At 43.4% G+C, this 18,341-nt stretch overlaps 2 protein-coding genes across 2 annotated transcripts in view; one reads left to right on the forward strand and one right to left on the reverse strand.

The window, feature by feature from the left end:
• POLR3E (RNA polymerase III subunit E) overlaps window positions 1–2,304 on the forward strand; it is a 29,498-nt gene extending 27,194 nt beyond the window's left edge. Inside the window, exon 21 of the mRNA XM_041401673.1 lies at window positions 1,479–2,304. Coding sequence (XP_041257607.1) covers window positions 1,479–1,535 — 57 coding nt within the window. The 3' untranslated portion in view covers window positions 1,536–2,304. The remainder of the gene's footprint in view (window positions 1–1,478) is intronic.
• On the reverse strand, window positions 1,815–17,681 carry CDR2 (cerebellar degeneration related protein 2). The gene is made up of 5 exons (XM_041401674.1): window positions 17,442–17,681; window positions 12,127–12,239; window positions 7,328–7,476; window positions 7,007–7,171; window positions 1,815–5,897 (listed from the first exon to the last, which is right to left on the reverse strand). Exons 1-5 carry the CDS (start codon window positions 17,518–17,520, stop codon window positions 5,030–5,032), a joined length of 1,374 nt encoding a protein of 457 aa, XP_041257608.1. The 5' UTR covers window positions 17,521–17,681; the 3' UTR covers window positions 1,815–5,029.
• Window positions 17,682–18,341: the final 660 nt, after the last annotated feature.

An 18,341-nucleotide genomic window follows, 5' to 3' on the forward strand; every position in this document is an offset into this window, starting at 1 on the left:
AGCATCTTTGCAGAGCTACAGATCTGTTGCTGTGATAATAAGCAAACTGGTCTTGCTTGAAAGAACCTGGTCGTCTTAGCAGTAAAATAAGCTCAGACATTTCTGCCTGCTAGACAATATTTCCTTTGGCTCCCTGTGCTGGGGGATTTGTCAGCAACTACATGAGCTCAAGTATCAGCTCTCCTGGAACATCTAGACAATGTACTGGCATTAGTTTTTCATGATGCTGTTGCTATTTAACAGATAACCTATTTCTAGAAAAAAATACTTTCCCCTAAGTGATCAGGCACTGTTTTTATGTAAGTCAGTAACTCAGTGGGTGATCAGCCTGGTGTTGTGACAGGCTTTATTGCCTTGAATACATTTGTCACAGGACTAGGGGAAATTACCTTTGTTTCTGAAATAAAATTTAGAAGTATGATTTAATGAAATGGGAAGATTCTCTGGCTTCTTTAAGCCACAAGAGATTGGATTCCACTTCCATTGAAATTGGTTTTGTTGATTCCTATTTCCCCATCTGCCTGTGCTCATTTTTATACACAGAGGAACAGACTGACAAGGTTTGTATTTTTGCATTTATAGATCAGCCTGCAAACCCTCTGTCTAACCTCTGGGTTTGTTTTTGTTATGGACGAGCCCCAAGACTTCAGAAACAAAGATACATTTAAGCTCCACAGCCTCAGTTCTGCAGTAGTACTTGAGCCTGTGTTGAATTACCTGAGAGGGAGGTTGGAGCAAAAGAAAGGGAAGCCTTTAGCTCAGGGCTCCAGCGACTTTGTGCTCACCTAATAGAAACAAGGAAATGAGCCCAGGACAACCCAACTCCTGTGCTCCTTTGCTGAGGAGCTGTAAGCACAGCACACGTGTGCTCACAGCAGGGCTGAGGTTTGACACTTCATTATCATAGAAAGAGATTCTTATCCAGTGACTGCCCTCACTCTCCTGCTCTGTCCTGCTGCTCCCCTCAGCCTCTTCCCCTGCGCTTCAGCCCCTCTTTACCCCTCCACTGCCCTGCTCCTCCACCCCTCACACATCCTTCCCTCCCTCAGCTGGATTCTGCATGAGCCCCAGGCTCTCCCCCAGGAGACACTGCTGTTCCTCACTGCCTTGGCATCGTTTGTCCCTTTGTGGCTCTCAGCCTTCCCCACCTCGTGTGTCCCCTCCACTGAAGCCCCCTGGCCTCCAGGGTGGGGATACCGTGTGCCCTGGAGCAGGGCTTGGTACTGCTCATGTTTTTTGTCCCAGAGCCAGCCAGTCATTCCCAAGACTTTATGGACTTTAGTCATAGAATCTTCAATGCTGGAAGAGACCTTTGAGATCATCCAGTCCAACCAACGCAGCAGTACCGCTGTAACCAGGAAACATCCCCAGCACCAGCTGCAGACAGCCTTTACCTGCCTTTAGGATGGTGCCTCCAGCACCGCGGCACCCCTCCCAAGGCCTGAGCAGCCTACCAGAGCCTTTCCCTGTCTCCCCAGGACTGCTGCGTGAGCTACGGCGGGATGTGGTATCTTAAGGGGACGGTGCAGTCCTGACAGCGGGCAGAGGTGGCAGCTGATCCGGGGACGCAGGAGCAGCCGCAGCGGTGGCACAGCCGGAGCCACGCCGCGGCCTCGGCAGCCGCGCGGTCGCTCCGAGCTGCGCTGGGGCCCGCGGGCACTGCGGCGGCCATCCCAGCGCTGTTTGCATGGCTCCGAGGCGCGGGAGCGCCGGCAAAGGCACCGTGGGACCCTGGCTGCAGCCTGATTCATCTGGGATTTCTCATGTATTGCAATTCTCCTTCTGTTTCGTTATGACAAAATAAAACCATATAGTGACACAGACATGATGGAAAATCATGGTCTAAAACTTTATTTTGTAAGTAATGCCAATAAATTAAATTTGTTTACAAACATCCCAGTTTTTGTTAAATCCCTGGATGCTCATACTTTAGTGTGAGCATTGTCATAGCCCTTGCAGCTCTCTTCATGGAGAGCAGGTAGTCGTGTTCATGGGAATGTCAGGCCTGGGAGGGGGGAACAAAATCACTGTCTGTGAACTCTGTATTACATAGCCTTGTTCTCACCTGTTGTCTGTGAAATGAGTTATTTGGAGAAGTACCTACATCTGAGACATGGGGAACAGCTACTGGATTTCTTCTACTGGTGTGGGGCTGGTTTGAGGGACCTTGTGCATTACTGTATGTGACAGAGCAAGGTAAGTAACCGACGGCACTCTGGAAGGCATCCAGCTGTAGTTACCACACGGCAACCATGTAAAACCTCTATTTTGTGTAATTTTTAAATAAAATTTTATCTCAAATAATTCTACCCTGCCTTGTGTTTGTCCAAGAAGAAGCAGAAGCCGCACCGGCTCCTTTTAAACCCTGAAAGCTTGGGGAGGAAGGATGGAGGCAGAGAGCCAAGAGCAGTGCAGTCCCTGAGCTCCCTGGGGCTGCCCAGCAGCAGGGACAGGGAGCCAGCCCTGGTGGCTCATCCTGGACTGGCCTCACCTGCAGTAGCAGCAGGAGCAGCTGCCGTGGGCTGCTGCTCCTGTTCTCTGCTGCAGCTTCCACCACATGAGAAGCTAAAGGGGATTCTATTGATTTCATCTACTTATGCTCAGAAAAGGCTGAGTTGAGTTGTTGACCAAAATAAGAAGATTAAGGTAGTTAATCCAGATAAGACTGGCTAAGAATATTGTCCCCATACTTATGGCATTTCACGTTTTGGTGGAAAATGGCTATTTTTGAACTGCTAAAACTCTACCTTATTTAATAGGTTAGTGTAGTTCATTAACTGCATCAACGAAACTGGGATGTGTTTTATGTTCAGGCAGCCCTGGCTGGCACTGACCCAGTGGCTGTGGCTGGAAAGCTCTCTGGGAAAGCCACGCTCCAGGAGAAGCTCTAAGAAGAGCCCAGCCTGGAGGGATTTATTGCACAGCCTGCACAGGTGAGTGCTGCAGGACAGCCAGAGCTCAGCAATGGCACAGGTAGCCAAGGGGGGAGTACAGTACAGAAGAATCAAGAAGTTCTGAGGAAACATTTTTGGTATTTTTAAAGCATAGAAATTGTTGCTATCGAAGTGCTCAAAATTAGCCAAAAGCAATAAACCACTGAAGATCACCTATTTAATCAAAAATCTGCAACTGCTTTTACATGTCTTCTGCCCAGCAGGTGTGGTTTGCCCCTGTCCCTAAAGTCAGGAACACTGGTAGTGAACCACTTTGTGTCTTTCTCAGGGTACTGCTTTCCAGTCTCCAAATTTGGGGTGAGATGGGTGCAGGTGGCAGGCACACAGTGACAGGACAGTAACCTCATGGCAGAGCAGCTTTTCTGCTTTCCCCGCCCCTTTTTTTTTAACAGCATTGACAAAAACCAAAACAATGAGGAAAAACTACTTACTTCCATCTGGATTTCTGTCCTAGACAGGCCTGTTCTTATCCATGTAGCATAACTTTTCTAAAATACAAATTCTGTGGGAACTCCATCTGATCTCTGTAGAAAAGATGGCAAGACTAGATAATGCAGATGCCAGCTGCACCAAGTTCAGTTTCCTGATTAGCACAGATGGATATAATTACTACTTACACATGCAGCTTGACTGGATTATTTATTTGCTTAGAAAAATATTCAGAAGATTCAGATTCCCATTTTTAAATAAATTTCAGACTGCAATACATGTTTTAGAGAAACTCCCACAACATGAAGTGTTAATACTGCACCTGAAGGACGAGCAGAACAGAGAACAGTGTAAGGCAGCAGAGCTGCAGCAGCAGCAGCTGGACTGAAGCTGAGGAACTGTCCACATTCTGGGTCAAGGGTTTGGTACCTCACAGCAACTCAGCAGGAAGCTGCTTCCCAAGAAGTGCTGGCCACATTAAGCTATGAGACCCTTTACAAGGAGAAGGATGTCACCTTTCATTGTACCTTCCTTCCTTCCTCCTCATTTCCCTATGTTCTGAAGAACAACCTTCTCCATGTTCATTGTTTTTCAGAAATTTGGTATTGTATTGTATCAATTACTATTAGGGAATGGAAAAGCAGAGGGAGAACAAGACTATGGTCCCGTTTTCAGTAGGGTATGTGCTGGCAGTGTGTCCGTCCCCCCACACCCCCAGGCAGCATGGAATAGGTCAAGAGAGGCCAACACTGGAAGCAACAGACAAAACAATGTAAGGTTTTACCTGGCCTGTCTCCTCAAGCACTTAAGAGTTTGTGGTATGCAACATTAAAAGCTACTCCACTACGTCAATGCTACTTCTAAAGTTAAATAGCTAAATAACAACTCTCTAACTCACCAAATACACATAAAAATGAACTTTGAAGACATTCCACCAGAGAACCGTAGGTCCCAAGTAACACATAGAGTCAATTCACAGTATCTTGCCTTAAGACAAAGTGCCCTACAAAGGAAACCGTATCTAAAAAGCCACACAAACTTTACATCAAATCCTTTCTTAGTAGAAAGACATTTATACTAATCTGTAGGAGAGCTTAGTGATTGTGAAAACGTGGTATTAGCTTAAAGCAAGCACAGCTTTCCACCACCCTGCCAATGCAAGATCAGCTGGACTGCTCCCTTCCTGGAGCTGAGGAGATGCTGCCCCTGGGACTGGTCAGGGCTTTGCTTTTGTTCATTTTCTACATCAGTGTAGTCACAGAGCTAGATCATCCCTGTGAACCAAAGGAAACCTTTAGTCTGGTTCTTGTGAGAGATTCAGAGTTCTTAGCTCTGTTATTTCTGAAGTGGACTAAGGAAACAAGTGTCAGTCACTGCTCTGGCCAGAGATGAAGAATAATATGAAGTAGTAGTGTAGCATAAAGCTATGATGTTTGTTTGCTTTACAACCACTGGTTTGTGTGACAGTGCTAAACATTAAATCTACTGCTACACAGGAACAGGGAATCTAGCTGATACCTAACTAGCTTGTTAACTACAGGCCTACCAGCCTATCCAAAACATTCATTTTGAGTGCTTAAGAAACACATCAGTTTAAGGGGTCTTCTGACATTCATATGAAGTGTGTTCTTGACTAACAGATAAGGTTACGGCTGAGAGGAGAGAGTCTTGTACTTTGCTCTGTGTTCATCTATTTCTTCTTTTGTTTTTCTGATACAGCTAAAAATCTCCTTGAATAGTGCTTTATATTCAGGGGGAGCATTTGTAGAAGAGTCACTTAGCTCAGCAATTGTGAATTCTTGATTGCTAGCTGAAAGATCATACTGGATGTTCCCCACATTTAGGTCTTTGGAATACTGCTTCAGCGTTTGTACAGCCTTGTGTTTCAAAGAATCTTCATCCAATTGACACTTCTTCAAAAGTTCCTCATACTTGACTTTCAGAGCATTGTACTGAGCATCAACTTCATTAAGTACAGAGATCCCTCGCTGTTTCACAGCTTCAGCTCTCCTAATGCACGTTTCTTCATGGCCCCTGAGGATGTCTGCCCCGGCGGCGCTGCTCAGGAGGCTTTCGCTGCAGCTCCGTTTTAGTGCCTTCTTCTCAAGCTCTGATACTGTCAGAAGTCCATCATCTGCCAGGCTCTGACCAAGCTCCCTGTCTAGAGATTCCTTGAAAGAAATGAAAAAGGACTCTGGCACCAATTTCTCTGCATTATGGAGTGTGTTTTCAGCCTGAAGTATCTGTCGCATTTCAGCTACTTCTGCTTCCAGCTCCTCTGCCCGAGCCCGATACAAGTCTGTGTCAACCAGCCTCCGCTCCAGGTCACAGTTTTCTTTCACCATGAGACTGTATTCCTCTTCCATGGTTACCCTCTTCTCTTTCTCTACATTCAGCTGGGCTTGCAGAACTGTCACTGCCTTCTTTAACTTCTCATTTTCTTCTTCTAGAGGACTTAGCTGACTATCCATCGAAGTAATCTTTTCTGCAAAGACGTGATCATAAACGAAATACCTGCAGAAACAAAGTAAGGATTATCAAACACAGGAAGCACAGCTGACCACACCTAAAGTTTTCATGTGCTGGGTAACTAAAGACATATTTAAACTGTGTGCTAACACACTTCAGAGCACTAACAGGGGCCATTGCACTAACCAATCAGCCAATTCAGTAATCAGAACAGGATTTCTAAGGACTTACATGCCATGGAACCAAGCTCACAGCTTAGGCAGAATGGCAGCTTGTTAACAGTCTCATGTTACATTATTCAAATTATAATTTAAGCTTAGAGACAAGGTGATTAAGTTTAAATACACACTGCCTCCCTGTACCACGCAGTACTTTCTGACACTATTTTTTTCTACAGCACCCCACTCTTGTCGCTATTGATATAGAGAAACAAGCTTCATAATTGACAAAGCAATGCTGAAGGCTGGTACTTTCATAAGCCTTTGGCAGCTTGAAGGATTCTGTTATCTTTGGAATTATCAAGAAATAACTTCTTTTTGGATTTATGATTTATTCTAGAGTATTACCTCCATGTAGACACAGGAGCCTGTTCTGTCTGTGGAGGTTTTTCTTTACAAAATTGCTCTCTAGGCTTGCAGTTAGTCTCAGCTTTTACCAGGACATTGTTCCCATGGCCCCATTAATGCAGTTCAGCTGGGTCAAATGGCTCTACATTTAAAAGGAGGCCCAGTGGCCCAGGTACCATTTTCCCAGTTTAGGTGTCATTTGAACCAGCTTAAACTCAAAAAAGCTAAGGAAATATCCACGGACATCCACGGAAAGACTAAGGTACAGGAAATATTTTGCATTTACTGAGTTTGTTTTTCAGACTTTCTGTGTGTTTGCTTTTACCTGACTGAAAACACTGGGGTGCAAATTGTTGTAAGCTTTCTAGGCTACCATTTGATATGGCTGGCTCTGGAGACAAAGTGGAGCACCAATACTGGTGTGGTCTAGATGTAATGACAGTACCACATAGTGGAGATACTTTGCTAGTTGTGAACATCAGGTAATTTTTTTTCCAGCTTGTGTGGTATCTGTGCTCGTGTGTTAGGTTTTAAAGTTTTGCTGAAATAGTTTCAGTGTTCTGTACTATGTAAGGCACAAAGTCTTACTGGCGGAGGTCGTACAGCTCCTTCAGACACGAGAAGCTGTGCATTGATCTTGGCTGCTCAGATCTCTCCTGGCTCATCCGGCCTCGTCCAGGCTTTTTCAGTTCTTCCACTTGTCGCTGCAGGTCATCTATGTGTGTTTGTAGGCTTTCAATAGTCTCTGTCAAGCTAAAAGGTGAAAAGACCTTTAAATAAAACTAACCTTTCAATTTGCCACTATTGTAGAACATCACTAGGCAGAGACAGACACCCAGTACCTACACAAATGCACCTGGACTGCTCTTATTAACAGCTGGGGGGAGGGAATCTCTAAAAATTTGTTACCTTATTATCTTTTGTTGTGAAGCTCTACTCTCTGCAACCAGTTTTTGATTAGTGTCTTCCAGCTCTCTTGCTGTCACATCCAGCTGTTCATAGACTTTTGCATGCTGGTCGTTCATCTGCCGCAAGAGCTCCACTTGCTTTGTGAGGTACTGCAAGACAGTTCTGTGTTACTGCTTTACTCTTGAGACACGAGCTACAGCTCCTATGCTGCATTTTTGCTCACATTCAGAGAGAAACTCCTGAGTTTTCCAAATGTAAATTCCCATGTTTGCTTTGGTAAGCTGAAGAGACACTGCCAGTAACCAGGCAGCTTGCCTTTGTCATGGAGGTCACCCCAGGCTCATGAAGCAGCTGGGTTAGATGGTGCCAGCTGTGTTTATCTGTGCCCAGCCTTGTGCACGGGGCTGTGCTGCAGTCAGCACTGATAGAGCCTTCAGGCTCCAGCACAGCCCTTACCTGTCCTCTGTGTTCTAAAGGTTGCAGTCTGCTCCAACAGAAATTTCTTATCTATGTTGACCCAACAATTTTCTCAACATTAAAGGTAAAATATTGGATAGCACCATCCATAATTAAACATATTTTCAGCTGACCCAAGTGATTCCAGTCTGAAGCAGCATTAGGTTCAGCATGACAAAATTTAGGTTGTGGTCACTCTTAAGACATTATGCAGCTAGTATGTGTCAGGAAATATAAGTTATTGAATTCAAATCTTTAATTACTCACAGGTAACTATTCCAGTTACAGTAATCCCAAACAAAGGTCTCCTGGCCTTTTTTAGAAAATAAAACCTCACATAAGTACTCTCAATTTAATGCTCTTGGGTTTTACAATTAAACTACACACACTGTTTAGTTTCCTGAATAACGTCAGAAAGCTTGGAATTCTTAGTCTAAGCAGTTCACAATCACCTAAAGCTCTTTTTAAAAGTGTCTTATATTTTCCCACCCAGGGCATGTGCACTTGTATGAGACAATTCTTTTCTGTTTGAGCCTAACCCCCTAAATCTGAAATATTTTGTTCTTATATAGAATTTGTATTTTACAATATATTCTGTATTGCTACGTGTTACTTGCTTAAGACTAAGCTTCAAGCAGGAACATCCAGCAAACTCCTAGGCAGAATTACTTCTCTTTACATAGGTCTGTTACATACTCAAAACTTCTAATATTCTACTTAACCTTTTACCTCATTAAAAGATTGGTGGGTTTACATTTTAGGCAATTTAAGAACAGATAATAAGTTAATCTAGGACTAGTAACTGCTCCATACAGACTTCTAGAAGATCAACATGATAGCTGTTGGCTAGATCCTTTTGTAGCCTGTGCACACATGACAGAGGATTTACACAAAAATAGAATGTAGATTAGCAGTAGAATCTCAATGTGACCCATTTCAGATTAACTTTCCCTATTGGCTATAGCTGAAGGAAGGAGCTGGAGATCCTCAGAGTTTCTTCTGCAGTACAAGTGTGGCTAAGCACAGGAGCCTGAAGAGATTTTGCAACTTATTAGAATGGGCTTTTGCAGACCTTTGAGATGAATGGAAGTATCTTCAGGACTGGTGTCCAGTTGGTCTGGTATAACCAGACCACCAAAGATGATGTAATAAATACTTCAGAAGTTCATGTTTAATCTATGTCCCCTACAATGGAGCACCCAACATGAAGCAGCACCTTGCATTCTAGCACATGAAAACTGGAGGGTGTCAGGACTTCCAAGATCTGAGTGCTGAGAACAGATTCAGGCAGGAATAAAGTTGCTGTTTCCATGCAGCCTTTTTTACATCTACAGTGATTAGTTAGTGGCACACGTGTCAGTACAAAGGTCAGATATAATGCTCCAAAGCTGTAAAATGCTTAATGTGTTAGTATTTAATAGATGAGATGTAATCTTAAGCACACCACAGCCTTTGACCCTTCCCCTCCATTACAGACAAGGCAATGCTGTATTTCAGAATGATTTCTCAGCCAGCTCTAGATTTTGCTACCCACAAGATCCAAATTAATAGGAAAAGAGTCTCAAAGATTTACATGGATATACTGCACTAAAAAAGCTAGTACAGAAGTTCAGTGGAGTGGCTACAGGAACAGCTGAATGATCACATGTAGGTTGCATAGACAAGCACTTGAAAATTGGGAAAAATCAAGCACAGAGACTGAATATGCCATTTGTGTATCCTGTGCAATGGGGCATCCTGTGATCCCACAAGAGCCAGAAATGCTGATATGAAAGTAACAGACTGAACTGCTTTATACCTTGCATATACAAATGTTATTCCCATTTGTTTCAGTGAATTCCTGTAACAATTCCTTGTGCCAGTAAGCTAACATATTCAGTTCCTCAGTTGGAGAGTGTCTCTGGGTATTTGAACAAGGGGTTCATTTTCCCTTTCCTGCTAGAAATCCAGGTGCAAGAGAAACTTCTTTGGAGGAAGAAAAGTTTTTTGCTGCTATTACACTTTTAAATGGCACTGGGGAAAGGGAAAAGATTGAGACAGGAGATAGGACTGAGAATACAGCATGTTGCTACAGCAGATACAAATACAGCCTTTGGCTCAACAAGCTGGGCCAAGAAAAGGTGCAGGCACTATTTATACATCAGAAGCATCACAAAATCTGTTCTCCCACTCTCCCTCTCCTCTTGGAGGGAGATAACTAATAGGACAATCACACATTTACTCTCCTTGAGGGAGAGAAGAAAAGAGACAGAAGAGGTATTAGATAAAGCCTTCAAAAAGTAGCATTGCCAAAGTCTTGGTAGAGCAAGACATTGAGAATAAAAAAATTAATCTGTCATGTCTGAGTTTGACTGCACATGTACTTGACCCTGCACCACACCAACTACAGATCACTGCTGGAAGGACACTGGTGACACTTCCTGGAGCTGCAGCTCTCTCACATCCTCTGCAAACACTGAACCACCAGAACAGCTTAAGGAAGTAAACTGGCTTAAACCAATAGGATATTGCATTCTTAACAGCACTAGACTGTTTCTGTAAACCAGTGTAGCCAAACAATAATGTACTTTCCACATTTCTAGCTAGTGTTAAAATGCAGCTGCTCATTAAGTAGCTACACTCCCATCAGCCAGGTTAGTTGCCTACCACGAAGTTCTGGTGTGCTGTTTCAAAAGGCATGTTGTAACTCTGCTAAACACTTTCTTCAATATGGTTGTTCATACAAGTACCTTGTGTACAGTATTTGTATAGCACCTTGGAAGTGTTTGTTTTCTCTACACCTTAAGAATTGATCTTTTTATAGAAACTATTCATGACAATGAGGTCTCTGCAGAAGTAAATACATCTTCTAACGCTGTGGCAGGAATATAAATATCAGCCATTCCAACCACTGTATCTCAGAATGAACAGGATAACAAAGATTACAGTTAGCACATAACAGAAGAAAGAGCCAATAGATGAGGTACAAAACAAAAGTAACTTCTAAAAACACACCAACAAATCAAATCTGCACTCAGAAACTGCTCCTTGCTTACTAAAAATGCTGCATTTGTGTAGACTACTTTAAAGACACCTGTAATTCTGTAATTATTAAGGTTAGGATTCTTTCAGTTACCTGTTGCCACTACAATGGTGAGCACTTTCAGTCTGAAGTTGCAGCTGTACAAAATGCACATCTCTAATTGCAGTACTGCCAGCACAAAGGAATTCAGATTTTGTAAAAATCTGGTACATACCAGTCAAAGCCTGTTCCCTGTGATTCACACCAGAACCAAATGGAAATGCTGACTACATATTCAGTATGTTGTCAGTCAGTGAAGTCCTGAATATTTAACAATTTAATTATTAGAGACCATGCATTGCCCTCTAATAGCTGAAAAAAATCTCATTATGCTGACAAATGCTAGGTCTGCAAGAACACAGGCAATATTTAAAAAAAGAGAAACTGCCAAAAATAGCCAGGTTTTTCCACTCTGTTACCTAAAGATGACTGGTTTTGAAAGGATGGTTATGGTTTTGGGTTTTTTCCCTGGAAAATATGAAACAATATATCCACTGTATCCTATATTTAGATACTACTTAAATTGGATTTTTTTCCTGTGGGTTTTTTTTTGTTTTGTTTTGGGGTTTTTTTTGTTTTGTTTTTGGGTTTTTTTTTTGGGTTTTTTTTTTTTTTTTTTTGGGTGGTTTTTTTTGTTTTTTTTTTTTTTTTTTTGTTTTTTTTTTTGGGGTTTTTTTTTTTTTTTTTTTGGGGGGTTTTTTTTTTTTTTTTTTTTTTTTTTTGGGGGTTTTTTTTTGTTTTTTTGGTTGTTGTTTGTTTTTCGTGAGTTTTTTTGTCATTGCAGGGTTTCTTTTACATTGAAATAGACTTTAGCTCCCTTTATCACTGATTATTGGAAGTACACATCTTTATATTTCACTTGAATCTCACCCCTGCACTTATCGGCATTTAAATTTCAACGCTGCAATCTTTAATTCTCATGTAATATTTTAAATTATTGTCTTTATCGTAATATAATTTAATGTTATTTTACCTGGCAAGATCAGGAAAGTTTAGCAATAAAAATAACTGAACTATCTTCTCTGTTCAAAACAAAAAAAATACCAGTCATTTGTGAGTAAACAAACCAAATCCAACATTTAGTGGCACAAAGCTTCTGGTAATCAGAGAAACAGTTCTAAGTATGAGCCACCTATACTGGTTCTCAAATTCTCAAAATAGCAGAAGTGGTGAAAGATTGTTCAGTATTTTCCATTAGATCCCAAAAAATTCAGATCTTAACTTCTATACTGTATGTTGCAGGTCCAGATGCTTTCACACAAGGCTCCTTTAGATATTTTACCTCTATCTCCTGCAATTGCTCTTGATTTGTTGCATACATTTGCTGTAAGGATTCTTCTAGTTCAGTGTTACGGTCCAGTAGTGTCTTCCCAAGCTCAGCAGCAAGGTGAAGATCTAAACAAAGAAATCATATTTGCATGTAAGTGAGAGAAACAATGATGTAATCTAATTCTAAAGCCTGCCATCAAATACTTGAGGTATTTTCTTATTGCTGTTACAACTGCTTCGAGTTATTTCCAGCACCCAACATGGAAGTTAGCTTGTACCTAAGCAGAACATCAGTAACACAAGTGTGAGCAGCCCTGAGGCCCAGGGACACTCTGATGTCATGAAGCTTCCCCAGCTCCTCCACGGCCCTCCAGGCACACCCGGCCACGTTCACCTCCCACGCTGTGCCCAGCCTGCACCAGCTCTGCCCGAGGTCTCTTGGGCTTCACCCTCTTCACAGCACTCAGGGGAACAGCACAGCAGACCCTAGAGATGTTCATCTAACCCAGGCCAAAGCTGATGAACTCTTTATTGACTTGACTGTTCCTCCCCATCACCCCTCTACCAGAGTCCAGGTCACTCAGGATCATAGTGCTAAATGAAGCTTTCAGATGCTTTTCATGGTGAAACAATAATATCAAAAGACATAAAACTGATGGAGACTTGCAGCCATTCTGCTTTTCAAGCTCATAAACTCGGGTGACAAGAACTGTTTCATGTGCTCCAAAACATCACTTTAAATGTCATTTGTTCTCAGGCACTTAATCTCAATTTCACTTCAGTCATCTTCAATCACCTCCAGGGTGCAGTGACTGTAGCTGTTGCAAATTAAGAAATAAGTCATCTGAACACTCAGCTCTGTTCTAGAGGAAAGCTTGATATTTGCTCAACAGCATCAGAAATGCTAGAAATTCTGTATTATTATGTTGAAAGACAAGTGTAATTTAAAAACTAACATAATGTGACAAAGTAATAACTCTTGGTATTAATGCTAAAATTGTAGTTACTCTGTGGAGGGTACTACATGTCAAGGATCCAACAGATTTCCAGAAATATCTCAGTTTCCACCTCCTTCCCATCACATGACCCATGACCTGCATGCATGCAGTACCACCTAGTTAGTTCTCACATAGAACTTGTACCATTAATCAGAAAGAGAAGGAAAATCAAGAAAAACTTTGAGTCACATCAAGAAGCCTTAAATGAATAAACAGGAGACATGTATTGCATCATCAGTAGCTACAGCCAGAGAAGCAAACACATTAATTCCATTTCCATTTGATTGCAATGCCCTTTTAACATGTTATGCTACCTCTTTCCTGCTCCCTCTCAGTTATGAATGAATAAACAGGAGACATGTAGTAGTTACATCATCAGTAGCTACAGCCAGAGAAGCAAACACATTAATTCCATTTCCATTTGATTGCAATGCCCTTTTAACATGCTATGCTACCTCTTTCCTGCTCCCTCTCAGTTATCTTATCAGCTAGGAACTGTAACACATACAATACTGCTCCAGGATTGTTTTGTGCTAACCTTCAGTTTGGCAGCCTCTCCAAAATGATTACTCCATCTCCACACGTAAGCCAAAGACCAAATTCAGACTTACAAGGACAAGTCAGTACAAACATTTGTCTGTGAAGTTGTAGAAGTCCAATTCTGACAAAACAACAGCTGTGCTATTCTCTACACATTCATTACAGGCACAATGCATTGTTTCCAACCTTAAGGTCAGATTCTTAGCTTAAATGCCATTAAATTATTTAAAAGAAATCCCACTGCATGGGAGTTCTTCAGTTTCAAAAGATGTACAATTAGAAGGCACAAGGCATATTGGTCTGTACTTAGGAGTTTATCCTCACATTGCTTTTTCACTGTAGCACTACTTATTACAAAGCAGGATTTAAAGTATTTGGATAAGGAAACCTTAAGGCATCCTGCTTAAATTTTTCCCATGTGGTAAACAGATTGCACATTGTTTACCCATGGACAGAATTACCCCCAGTCAAACACCAAGCTGTTTGTTCTATCTCGTTATAGAATACTGTAGTCTTCAAATTCAGTGAATTCATTATCCTATAGAAAATGGAGTCCTGCTTCACCAGTTCTTGTACTGCACAAATCTTTACTAGGAGCCACCATCTTTAAAACAAGACTAGCATCATTCAAAGCAAAGACTAAATAGTCTATTCTTTTATTTTAATAGAGTAGAAAAAGAGCTTTAGAGAGGATTTAGGATTATGTTAAAGACATAATGCATAATGGAATTACTACCATCTCCCTTCCCAAAGTGAAAGTTTGTTTTCATGTTTAAGTACATTTAGGACTTTATAGCTTCATTCTTAAATGCCCCCTCACCTACTAATCAAACAGCACACAGTACTTGGAAAACAAGGTGAATAATGGAATTCATGTCATACTTCACACTCCTGTTTGTTAGACTGGCAGAAGCACAAATGGGTTACTATGGGAGGAACACTTTTATAATTAAGGTAATTTGTTTCTGAGGGGGAAAATACAAGTGGGAGTGCTCAGAACATACAATAAAACCTTAACTGTAGAGAAGGCAAGTACTGAAATAATTTAATGTCGTCTAAAATTCAGAATATTTTGCATCCATTTTTCTACACTGTCAAGTACCCGGAAGCCCTACAAAGAGCAAATTTTACAAGAGAGATGTGTCATGTATGTTTTCCAGATACAAAATGGAAAGTATTAATTTACATTTCTCTGGAGAGAGTTATGGTAGAACACTAGAAGCAAAACTGCATTTTCTGTTGTAAATTTATGTAAAGCAAAGCTAAATTCTGACAGACATGCCTTTTTCCTTTTCACCAGAAAGATGGAAGCAGAGAGGTTTTTAATAATGCAAAATGCGAATGTGCAGATCTAAAGATCTTTGTTTTAGTAAATCTGATTAGTTGTACTGGTGTTTTACAACTCCATCAGAAATCTCCAAAAAAAGACTTCAAGGATGTCTTCTGTGATGTTGAACAGCCCTCACTTACCAGTGTTTCACACTCTCTTCTAACTGCATTACCATCATTGAAAAAAAGATAAAAACAGTACCAAAATCCTTCTCTTCCACTTTTTCATAACCCACCTAGCAAAATTATTCAGAGAATTTTCAATCTAAAATTAGCCTATTCTTTTAAACAGCAACAGGCACTAATTCTGCAAGATGTAAAAGTAAGCCTAGTGTAAGTTTACTTAATTGTAAAATGGGTTTTATTTCTACTTAGTTTCCTATTTCCAGTTCTGTACTCAGAATACCCTCTGTTCTGCAAAAGTAAGTAACAGCAAGATGCAAAAAGAGCAGTCCATATAAAAAAATTTTTTTTTAAAGGTCAGCATACTTCAGCAAAACATTGCAGAGGGATGTCTGTTCTCATCCTGACAAGAATTCCATGAGCACTTTATGCATGAGCAGTATGCCAGAAAAGCCCATCTCCATTGTCAAGGCGAAAATCTTTGGTACGTAGGAAGACTGTCGAGGTTTCCCAAAACTCCTACCCTAATTTTAAGTTTCAAAGACCGACTGACAAGGGCTTTAAACTTGTTCCAGGGTGCTTTCTAATGTTTTATAACCTAGGTGTTCACAACCATACTCATCAGTTTTCAAACACGCACTGATTGTTTGGGTTGTGAAGAGTTTCACGAGACCTTGATAAGCACTCACTACCCTGTTTACACACCTCGTGTAAAATCCGTGCCTTAGCCTCAGCAGCAGGAGTGTCCTTCAGAGTCCAGGCACAAAACACAGCACAACATTTAAAAAACATTCCTGCAAGGAATTTCAACTTGCCTATCACTTTATTTTCCTCCTTTTTCTTTTGGCAAGGCTATTTGTTGCTTCTATTTAGGAAAAAGAGAGAATCCCCAGAAAGATTGTGTCCACATGTTGGGGGTACATTAACCAAACCCCAAAAACCTCTAGAATGGGATACTCCTTCTTAAAAGCTGACAGCAGAGTCAACTGGTGATTATTTCATTCATTTCAATTAAAAGATGAAAGTAGAGAAACATCAAGAAGGCAAAGTTATACATTGTGAAGTCCCTTTGTAGGTTTTCAACTCCTTAAACACTGACACAGTAAAAACATTACTGAATCATGTCTCCAAACTTTTCACTCTCTTCCCTATGACAGCATACCGTAGTTTCAGCATCTTATTTCAACTGATTTGTTTGTATCCTAGAGCCAGGAAAACACCAATTTTGGGTGAAGAGTACCTAAATACAGCTTGCAGTTAGCTATTTTATATAGCATACAATTAGAGAGACCTGGCCCCGTCTCAAAAAGAGTTTCTGTGGTCAGATACCTGATCTTAGCTTTCTCTGTGGTTCACAGTACAGAAGCACCCACCAATCCCAAAAATATAAATATAAAAGCAAAACGCATCAGACTGGAGCAGGTTTGCAAGAAGCCACTTCACAGATTTGAGGTCGCATTTCAAAACAAACTCGGGATCAAGAACAAAAAGTAGAACTAAGTAACTTAAGAAAATACCAGTCAAAAATGCCACTAAGCTCTTATGGAAATTGCACATTCTTTCCGTATCACGCCTGTTAAAAGATTTTTAGTGCAATTATACTTGTATTCCTACGGCTCCTTTCTCATTTGTGAAATGAACAGCATTTACCTCTTGCATGTAGTGTTTCAAGACCTACTGATGGAATTACATACAGAAGCTATACATGTGTGTTTTTGAGGCGTAGCAGAGTTATCTGATATTTTAATAAGAAAACCTAAAGAGTTTCTAATAAGGAACCTGTAACTAATCGAGCATTGCTACGACTACAACTTCACCGACTGGAAGCCCTTACAAAGAGCTCAACAGGGCGCATTAGCGCATCCGACCCCGGTGCTTCCAGCAGCAGCCCGAACAAGCACCAAGCCCTTCACGTTCCGTGCAAGGTGCAACTTTTCGGAGAGCCGCTTCCCTGCCTCCGGGCGGAGAGGGACCCCCGGCACCATTCAGCTCGGCTGCCGCACCTCCTTCCCTCAGACAAAGACGGCCGCAGTCGTTACCGGTGACAGCGATTCCGCGGCGGCGGGAAGCGCGGCCGTGCGGGGATCTCGGGCTCCGACGCTCCGAGCCCGGCACGACCGACGCGCCCGCCCCGCACGGCCGCGGGGCCGCTGCCTCCTCGCCGCCCGCCGCGGCCCCTTCTCTCCCACGCCGCCCTCCTGCCCTCACACACCCCGCGCCCGGCGGTCCCCCCACAGCCCCTTGCCTCACCCGCCCCGCTCAACGCGGCCCCTTCCCTCACACACCCGGTTCGCTACACGCCCTCCCTCACATGCCCCCCGCCGCCGCCCCGGCTCACCTTGCTGCAGGTCCTGCTGGTCGTACCAGGGTTCATCCTCGCGGATTTCGAACTCCTCCACCAAGCTGTCGGCCAGCATCGCGCCCCTTCTCCTCACGGGCGGCTGAGCCGGCGGCGCCTACCCCACGATGCCCCTTGCGCCGAACGGGGCAGAGCGAGTCGGCAGCCGCTCCCCGCCTCAGCAGCCGCCTCCGGCCATTGCCGAGCGGTTCCGGACGTTGCCGAACCTCTCCCCCTTCTGGCCGGGCTGCGCCGGCGGCAACGTGGCAGCTGCTGCCACCGCCCGCCCCCCGCCTCCCGCGATTCAAACACAGCACCCTCGCCTCGCCTCGCCGGCGGGCAGCCAACGGCGAGCCGCCCGCCGCACAGATCGAAAGGAGATTACACCAATCATAAGGCGAATTCGTATCAAGCGGCCAATGAGAGCAAAGAGAGGGCGGGCCCGGGGCAGCCGCGCCCCGCCCCGCGGTGCGCAGCCTCCCGTCAGAAGAGGTGGGTCGGTGCCGCTGGAAGGGGCGGTGGTCGCCGGCGCTCGGGGACATTGATGGCGCGGCGCGGCTGCTGAGGGATGTCGGCTGCGGCTTGTGGCGGAGCAGAGCTGGCACAGGCCGGGGTGGGACAGTGCGACTTGGCGAAGGGAAAGCCGGGGCTCCTTGTTGCCCGGTGTTGGGAGCGCTGAGGGAAGAGCCCCTGAGGAGGGGCCCGGCGTGGCGCCCAGGTGCGGGCCGCCTCTCCGCCGGCGTGCGGGAGGGGAGGGCGGAACGGGGAGCCTGCAGACCCAAAAGGGCTGGCTCCATCCCCGCACGAGCGGCCGCCGCTCGCTCTCCCCTCTTTACCGCACAAAGCGGAGGGAGCCGTGTTTCCTGTCCAGGGACCTGCTGAGAAAAACGAGCGTAACTT

The sequence above is a fragment of the Onychostruthus taczanowskii genome, unplaced genomic scaffold, assembly GCF_017590055.1.
Source record: "Onychostruthus taczanowskii isolate IOZ18803 unplaced genomic scaffold, ASM1759005v1 scaffold19, whole genome shotgun sequence".
NCBI classification, from domain to species: domain Eukaryota; kingdom Metazoa; phylum Chordata; class Aves; order Passeriformes; family Passeridae; genus Onychostruthus; species Onychostruthus taczanowskii.

What these genes read in the sequence shown, in the direction of transcription:
- CDR2 (XM_041401674.1), bottom strand. Translation starts at nt 17,520, where the DNA reads ATGCTGGCCGACAGCTTGGTGGAGGAGTTCGAAATCCGCGAGGATGAA. An exon ending in AGCAATTGCAGGAGATAGAG is followed by an intron (nt 7,477 to 12,126) that starts GTAAAATATCTA and finishes ACTGTCTTGCAG; the next exon opens with TACCTCACAAAGCAAGTGGA. An exon ending in GAGCTGTACGACCTCCGCCA is followed by an intron (nt 5,898 to 7,006) that starts GTAAGACTTTGT and finishes TTGTTTCTGCAG; the next exon opens with GTATTTCGTTTATGATCACG.